The 9,102-nt window shown below is 38.4% G+C and overlaps 1 protein-coding gene across 1 annotated transcript; it reads left to right on the plus strand.

Annotated features, from left to right (window-relative positions):
- The first annotated feature begins 711 nt into the window (after positions 1-711).
- Positions 712-8,335, plus strand: LOC104589663 (glucan endo-1,3-beta-glucosidase-like). Its single transcript, XM_010248057.2, has 4 exons — positions 712-840; positions 1,763-1,816; positions 6,255-6,348; positions 7,359-8,335. Exons 1-4 carry the CDS (start codon positions 712-714, stop codon positions 8,300-8,302), a joined length of 1,221 nt encoding a protein of 406 aa, XP_010246359.2. The 3' UTR covers positions 8,303-8,335.
- The last annotated feature ends 767 nt before the right edge of the window (positions 8,336-9,102 follow it).

A 9,102-nucleotide genomic window follows, 5' to 3' on the forward strand; every position in this document is an offset into this window, starting at 1 on the left:
TTTTTATTTAGATAGTTTTATTTTTTGTATTTAATTTAATTTTATTCTATTTTTTATTATTTATAAATATTTTTTTTTATTTTAAATTTATTTATGACATCACTAGTCAAACCATTCGACCCAAACGGTTGAACCGCTTAACCAGAAATCGGTCCCCTGACTGATTCTGTTTCTGATTCGTTTTTAAAACCATGGTTGTCACATTCACTATCTGAAGAATATTCTTTATTGTTACCTATAATTTTTATGGTATTGAGGTCTTTTACTCTTAGGTTATGTTTGGGAGTGTTTAAAAATAAGTGCTTATTTTTAGTTTGGGAGTGTTTAAAAATAAGTGCTTATTTAGATTGGGACCACACACGATTAAGCACTTATTGATATTTGGGAAATAAGCACGAAAGTAAGCACTCCTTGGATTTTTTTTTTTTTTTTAAGTGCTTAAACAATAAGCACTCCTCGGATTTTTTTTTTTTTTCCTACCAAAACTATTTCCATTTAGAGACATCGTCTTCTTCTTCTTCTCCGGTCATCAAGACTTGGACAACAAGCAAGAGTGCAGCCATGGCGAGGAAGTTCTAATTGTCACCGTCTTGTGCTTCTTCTGCAACTTCAGGAAGTGGCCTCTCGTCAACGACCCCGTTAACCACCTCCATGGAAGACGAGCTCCTACAACCGATAAGGTAGGAGAGACGAGAAGATGACGGGGAAGAAATGGTAGAGGACGATGAAGACGACGAGCTCCTCATCCCAGATATGGTGATAAAAGACGATGCCTTAGAAGAAATCGTGGGACCCACCAAGCTAGAGAATTACGCCCCATCTGTCGAAGCGGGCTTCACCGTAAGCGGCAACTGCGACACCAACTGAAACGGAGATGGAAACCATGTTGGCCATGGTTTCAGACTTGAAATTGTCCTTCTTGAGGAGGACACCAATGTAATAGGTGGCGACGGGCATGAGGGCCTTGAGCATTTGAATGAAGGAAATAGAAAAGTAAATGTAGGCGGAGTTAGAGACCTGAGGCTAAGGGAAAATAGAGCTCTGATGGAGCTAGAGGATGGAGGAGGAGATGTAGAGATCGCGGGACATTGAGATGGGCTCGACGAGCTTGAAGACGCGAACAAGGAGGAAAGCGAGGGAGGAGCAGAAGGCCATGTGGATCATGGTGAGGGAGATGGGGAAGGTCTAGTTGTAGAGCTTCTTGTCGAGTATGTACTTGTTGTAGACGATGATAGTGAAGCTGAGGAAGATCCATATCCCCACGTAGGCGTAGGTTAGCAAGATCTTGTTCACGACGCTCTCACATAGAGATCCTCCCTTCCTCATTGCTTCTAAAAACCCTAGGTCACCAAGAACTGAGTGACGGGGAGACGGAATGAAGCCAGCGGAGATTAGGACTTCGGGAGGGTGTAGGATAGGAAGGGGAAAACAGGTCAGTCTATAGCTGTTTGTTTTTGTCTTTTCAAGAAGACTTCTGAATTTTATTTCTCTTGCCCTCAAAGAGAGAGAGAGAGAGAGAAAAGCGGGTATATTTTGAAATTTTGAAAGAAAACGAAGGGTAAAATAGTCACAAGTGTTTATTTAAGTGCTTATTCAAATACAAATAAGCACTTATTCAAATAAGTGCTTATTTTTAAGTACTTATAAATACTTATTTTTAACATAAGCACTCCCAAACATGGCCTTAGCAGCTTACTTTCTTCATATAGCAATGTTGTGAACTTTGTCTCTATGTGCTTCACCTTTCTTTGTTCCATGCTAGGAACTAAGCTGGTTTGATGCATTTGACAGCTTTGATGTAATGTTCAATTCTAAAGTAAGAAGTAAGGGAAGAAGAATAAGAAATTAAGGGAAATAGGAAAGAAAGAGGAAAGGGAAGACATACACCAAAATTTAATGATACCCATTTTTACTAAGGCCCCATTTGTCATGTCTTTCCGCGCGGTCTTTTGGCTGCTTACAAGCTGGGAAGACCGAAAGTCGGTCTATTCCCGTTTGGCACACGGAAGATCTCACTGTCAAAAGACAAGGCGCCAAAAAGATGCTGGAAGTCCATTTTGGGCTGATTTCAGGAAATTCCAAATGAATCGAAAAGACCCGAAACGATGTATGAAAAAATGTACGTCTACCAAACGGTCTTTGGGCTGCGTAGATCTTATATCAAAAGCTCAATACATCTATTAACTGTCAGAGCTACGAGAAAATCTTTTCAAAAAGACTTACAAAACAGGCCCTAAGTGGGCAAAGAATACCAAAAACAAACAGGTTTTTGTTAGACAGTTTTGTATGCCCTTAGCTTCAATCAGAATGATGTACTTTATGAGTTTATTGTAAATGAATAAAGATACATATTTGATTCATGTTCCCTTGGTATGTTTCTGTGTAATACCCTTAAACTGGACACTTAATGAGACTCGTGTTAGTTTAGAATGTTCACAGCCAGTGGGTCGGTCTGGGGAGACCTATCCTGACAAGGCTGACACTGTAGTGCCACCAAGTCGGTTGGGGTGGCTTGTCTCAGCTGCCAGGGTGAGACCCTAGGCACATACAGTGTAGGATTAATTGAATCTTTGAACTGGACCAGATTTCCAGTATTGCCCTGGACCTTGGAGATTGATAGGCAAAACTGGAAAGTTACACCCGACCCCTAGACTCGATTATGATACTGCACTAGGTGTCGGATTGGGCTATCTTTGATGTACCAATCAGTGAGATCTTTAGCGGGGGTCAAAACCTGGGTATGTTGGGACAGTCCGAGAATTCATCTGAGTGGGTGATCATAGTGACAGGATCAGCCCCTTTGTCGGACAAAGGTAATGATCGGGGATGCACTCTCACTGATGGAAACCAAGACTGCCGGTAGCCGATTTCAACCGTTGAGATTTGTTTTGCAAAATATATTTTATATAAGATATAAAAATATATATATGGTTTCTAAAATGTTTGCAAGAAGGTTTTAATTCCCGGGATCCATATGAGTGGAGAGTGCAACACTGTTCCTTGCAGCCGAGGGAGAGGTCCTCTCTTGTCGGGCAGTGTATGATCATTATGGGCTGAGAGGTTAAGTGTAAGACCATTGAGGATAATGCCTGATGGGCTAATCTTGCATCTGCCCACAGTCCCTGGGTGTTACAAGGTGGCTTGGCCCAGGGACCACTTAGTATAAGTGTTGGGCCCACAGAGCTCATTTGATGGGTTTCAGGGGGTACACTGTCTTCAGCAGTGCATTCGGCCAGGCCTTGTAACAAAGGCTGGGCTGAACCCATGTGGCTGATGTGTAGATCAATGCTTGGGTCCCACGCCATACAAGGAAGCCCAACTGGGCAGCAATTTGGAAGGTTTTTTGAGTACATAACCTTAATGGGCCTTAAGCCCATTTCGAACTGGGCTGATTTGATCAGTCATCTAAAGGGGGCGAATTCTGAAGTGGGTCAGCTAAAAGGATTGGGCTTAGACCCTATCCACTCAGAGAGTCCAAGATCTAAATAAGATTTAGATATGGAAACCTCCTAATTAGATTAGGAGACTGCTGATCTGATCTGCAGATAAGATAAGGATTATCCCTTATCACTAAGGGACTTCTAACCCAAATATGATTTGGATTAGCAACTCCTAATCTGATTAGGAGCTGATCCTTTTAAGATTATAAAAGGGGAAGGGGGCGGCAGCCTTGAAGGACACAACAACATCAATAGCATTCTTCTCTTTAAGAAAGAGAGATTAAGAGATTTCCTGCATACTGCGAATTCTCTTCTGCCGCCACCTTCCTGCCATTGCCATTCCTTCAGTTCGATCTCCAGTTCTTGGGAGCAATCAAGATTGGATCTTGATTTCAATCTTTTGGGAAAAGATTGATTGGAACTGTACTCACAAGCCGTCCAGTTGATTCTTGCGAAGGGTCAAGTTCTTTTGAAGAACATTGCTGATTCTGCTCCATCCTTCACTGCGCCATCTTCAGTGGGAGCTGATTTTGGATCATTCCTTGGGCGTGAACACCTCCATTGGGAGATAGTATTTCTCTGTATCAGGTATTATCCTCTCCCACTCCTTTTGGTTCAGATCTGGTTCAGTTTATGGTTCAAGATTGATCCTTGAAAATATGATTTTCTAAATAGGGAATACGATTCCCAGTTGAAGGGAGAGATAAAATTTTTGAAATTCGCCCCTTATTCCGCAATCTTTGGGCGTCCATAGGATGGATCTCTCATCCCTTCAGTTTTGTCTAGCCTATTTTCATTGACCCATGTTTTACATGTAATCTCGATACCGGAACATATGCTTGACCGTATTTGACATGTGGTATGGCATATTAGAATCTATGATGAGATGAATGGTCTAAAACCTCTGCCCATGGCATGGACGCCCATCTACGCCTTATCTTAATTAAATATTTGAGAATGGTAGCATAAGTGAAGGGAGCTCATCAGGTCAATCCTTTTGGCTATTCTACCATTCAAGGTCAAAACCATGAAAGCCATATCAGTTAACAGGTTTTACGTACGCTATGCTGGACAGTATTAGCTAGGCGATGTATGGGAAAATTCAATATTTACTTTGATGACTAAAGGATCAAAGGAAATATGAATTTTACATCATTTTCCCCAAAAGAAAAATATAAAAAAGTTTTGGACATTTTTACTATTTTTGAAAATTTCTACTATTTTATGATAAGTCTTGGTAAATATGTACTAATTTGTTATACTTAATATATGACAATTTACTGGTATATTTTAGTAATCTATTGTATTTTATGGAATTTTACTATTTTATGATAATTTGTGCCGGAAAGTTGTACTGTTTTAGGATAATTTTTATTACTAATGATAATTAATGGTAAAAATTGGTAACTTATTTTGGTTATTATTTGAAGATTTAAGGTTATTTATTAATTTTTTTGGATATTTTATTAATTTTGTGATAATTTTTAGTGAATATATACTAATTTTTGATACTTTCTTTCCACACATAAAAGGTCATTAGGGGTTGGTGGGATTAGAGGTCAATGGTTTTGATTGTTGGTTTGGGTTCAAAGTGGTTAAAAGAAGGGCCATTTGAACCTAAATTACCTTAATAAATCTAATTAATAATTATTAATTTCTATTGTAATACAAATAATTTTAATATTGTTTTACTGTTCTTCTACAACAATTAAATTATTTTATCGTTATTGTTCACTTAGGTTGATCTATTGTTGCTCTTTATGATCTAAAGTTTATATCTTTTAAATATCTTGTCATCATATTGGACTTTGGACATTGGTCTTTTTGGGCTCTTCTAGTGTCATATCTTTTCATCTTTATAGTTTTTTCCTTATAGATATTAGGGGATTTTACCGTTCAGTCCACTCCTAGGTGGAGCTAGGATTTCTGGGGATGGACTAAAATCTTGCTTGTAGATTTATGCCGGATTCACGGGTAGGATGCGGTTTATAAGGGGAGAGGCTACTAGTAGGTTAGAAAGGGGTGCAAATCAGATTTTTGAGGAGGATTGCAGTCCAAAAATCCTTAGATATTATTCATGTATAAGTTAAAAATAATTAGTTTTTAAAATTTTTAATTTTTTTTTTGTCATTTTAAACACAATAAATGGATAAAAATTAAATCCAAATCTAACCCAAATTCCTAACCATTTTCAACTCCAAGGTTTCACAACGAGATGTTGATGTGGATGTAATTTGATCCATCCGATTACAACCCTACCCCAGAGCGATTTATGTAATTGATTACATTTCTTTTCATTATCATATTGAATATCGGGATTTTTCATACATCTCACGGGTCCACTAGTATATATTTAAATCGAATCAAATGAGATTATATTGGATCGGATAAAAATATATGGGTCCATATTTGATCCAGTTATAAACAGATTGGATTCGGATCACCCTTTATGGGATCAAATGGAATTTGAATTCGAATACCGCTTGCAGCTCTTTCTTTACGTAGTTATTAGCTTTGGAAGTCGAGGGGTGTCTCCAAACGAATTTGGTAATTACTCTATGTAACGTTACAATTTTCAAATAAGAAAAGAAACCTTTGACCTTTGTTGCTAAAACCCAATAAATAACAATAATTGTTTCTGATGCCTTCTTTAGAAAGCTAAAAGTTCACAATTACCTTCACCAGCTCACATTACCAAATTTAATCTCAATACTTGCTATTTACATGTATCCTTGTGAGTGTTATATAATGGAGATGTGCGAGTAGTTGAATAATACTTTTTCTTTTCTTCTTCTTCTTCTGATTGTGAAATAGGTTGATCAAGGGGCAAGAAGCAGTAGTGATCATGGGGTCCAATTGGACTCGGTGGGTCGTTGTGGAAGCAGTATTGGCACTTGTTGCTCTCCAGGTTCCTCTGATTAGTAAGATTTTTTCCTTACATACTTTTCAGTTTTTCCCTAACAATTGTTCTCAAGTACAGAATTTCTGTGTGCTAGATAATGTAAAGGATTTGATTCTGAGCTTGGATTTTATTTAAGCCAATTGAGTTTAAACCCATTGATCAGGATTAGTAGATTGATTAGTAAAGCTAGAAACCATTGGATAAGTCTGAAACTTGATTGATTCTTTATATTGAGATTTTCTTCTCCCCCTATTTGATTTGATGAATAAGAACATCACAGCGAAGAGATAGAATGGTTAAGATCAGTCGACCAGTTTCTCAAAAACCAAAAAAAAAAAAAAGATCAGTTGATCAATAAGATTTCTAGGACCCCTCCTCCCTTTTTAACTCTGTAGAAGAAAACAATTTCCTTAACTGATTGGACTTGATTTATAACAATAGCTAATTGCTTGAATAACCATTGTTATGTCCATGAAATTCAATTAATTTAGTTTCTCATTCGGTCTACTGATTGTAGTTCAAGATATAGAACCAGAGAGACAAATGATTTTTATGTAAATTTTGTTTATACCCTAATGGGTTTAACAATTTCTACCACATATACATTATGCAGCTCCTGTTGGTCAAATCATTACCTCTGAATTGAATCATAGTTCAAATGTGATTCCAGAGACTAAAAATACAATTTTTTAAGTAAATAAAGCCTAGTAGAAAAAGTTTAAACTCTAATAGCTAACTATGATACTACCAAACCCAAATTGTACATGAAACGAGAATGACAGCCTAACAAGCTGGTTCAGCCCTCCAAGAAAATAGGACACTCTATCTGATTAGACAGATAAACAAAACCTACAATTATGTCAGTCTTTCTTATTATATTTTCTTTGAGAATTGAGATCCATTGGGTTCACTGGTTTAACCATCCACTTGGACTGACCTGCCCATCTACCAGGTTGACCCAGCCGGGTTTCTGAAACATGAATAAAAAGGATAACCAAACTTTGAAAAATTTGCAGGTGGCCATATGATTGGAGTTTGCTATGGGATGATGGGGGATAATCTGCCATCCCCAAAGGATGTAGTAAGCCTCTACCAGAGAAGTGAAATTCAAATGATCAGACTGTATCATCCCAGCACTGAAGCACTACAAGCCTTGAGAGGTTCCAACCTGCTAGTCTCCCTAGGTGTGAGTAATGGCGATCTGAAGCAGCTCTCGTCAAGCCAAGACGCTGCCAATTCTTGGGTTGCTTCTAATGTCCTCCCATATAAGAATGATGTCTCATTCGGTTGGATCACAGTAGGGAATGAGGTGATACCAGGTCCCAATGCCCAGTATGTGGCTCCAGCCATGAACAACATTTACAATGCTCTCCTTTCAATTGGGTTGGATAGAGTTAAGGTCACAACAGCTGTTCCATCTAATGTTCTTGGCAGATCCTACCCTCCCTCAGCAGGAGCCTTTACTCCTGAGGTGGCTGGTTATATGAAGGAAATTGCAACATTTTTGTTCCATACTGGAGCACACCTCATGATCAATGTGTACCCTTACTTTGCCTATGTTTCTGATCCAACTCATATTTCCTTGGACTATGCATTGTTCAAATCAAAGGGCCCTGTTGTTGTGGATGGCAGCTTAAAATACTATAACCTCTTTGATGCCATGGTTGATGCCTTCAATGCAGCCTTGGAGAAGATTGATGCAGCAGATGTCCTTGTCGCCATATCGGAAAGCGGTTGGCCTAGCGCCGGCAATGAGCCTTGTACAAGTATTGCTAATGCTCAGACCTACAATATGAACCTCATCAATCATGTGACGAAGGGTGGTACTCCAAGGAGGCCAGAACACCTCATGGACACATTCATGTTTGCCATGTTCAATGAAGATCTTAAACCAGCTGGGGTTGAGCAGAACTTTGGTTTCTTCCATCCTGATATGAAACCTGTTTATCCTTTGTTCTGATGATTAAATTTGTTCCAATTATAGCTAGATCTAGGCCAGTGTTAGCTCAAGCTGTAACAAATTGATGCTCATTCTTTGTAGTCAAAAAAGATACAACAATTTAGTCCATGATTTATGGAACTTTTGATCAATTTGTGTGGAAGAGCAAGAAATATTTCAGGTAACTAATTCAACTCAGTTGATTGCCTTGCATGAATATAGCAAACAGCTCTCCCTTTCAGAGTTTCAATAATATAATGGGCATAAGAAAGCTCAGGCTTGATGATGTATAAATTCTTCAAACTGGGCATCCGACTTCCAGCCATATCTGTGACAGGTATCCCTTTAAAACTTGTCTGTTGTTGGTGCTTCTCCTAAATAGGTTGCAAGTCTACCCAGCCCAAAATCCCAAGTAGGACCCTCCGTCCCTAAGGTTATGTTTGGTTTGAAAGAAAAAGTAGGAAAAAGATAGGAAAGGTAGGGAAATTTATACAAGATTTGTGAAGGTTTCCCCAACTTTCCTTTCCTTTCCCTACTTTTTCCTTCAAACCAAACATAGCACAAAGGTTTTAACTTTTTCCTTCAAACCAAACATAGCACAAAGGTTTTAACTTTTAACAGAGGAATAAGACTATGGTCGGTGCTCGGTCTGGGCCAATTATCAGTCTCTGTTTAATAAAAACTGGGTCTCTTTCCAATATAGGCCCAACCCATCCAGGTAATTCAGGCATAATACATGCCTACGCAATAATGAAATTTTCTTTTTAGTAATAACATAGAAACAATAATAAATTGAGAGCCTGTATTATGATTATTTAAAA

This window comes from Nelumbo nucifera, chromosome 1 (assembly GCF_055504915.1).
Source record: "Nelumbo nucifera cultivar China Antique chromosome 1, China Antique-T2T, whole genome shotgun sequence".
In the NCBI taxonomy this organism is placed as follows: Eukaryota; Viridiplantae; Streptophyta; class Magnoliopsida; order Proteales; family Nelumbonaceae; genus Nelumbo; species Nelumbo nucifera.

What these genes read in the sequence shown, in the direction of transcription:
- LOC104589663 (XM_010248057.2), top strand. Translation starts at nt 712, where the DNA reads ATGGTAGAGGACGATGAAGACGACGAGCTCCTCATCCCAGATATGGTG. An exon ending in CTGTCGAAGCGGGCTTCACC is followed by an intron (nt 841 to 1,762) that starts GTAAGCGGCAAC and finishes GTTCCATGCTAG; the next exon opens with GAACTAAGCTGGTTTGATGC. An exon ending in ATGTAATGTTCAATTCTAAA is followed by an intron (nt 1,817 to 6,254) that starts GTAAGAAGTAAG and finishes ATTGTGAAATAG; the next exon opens with GTTGATCAAGGGGCAAGAAG.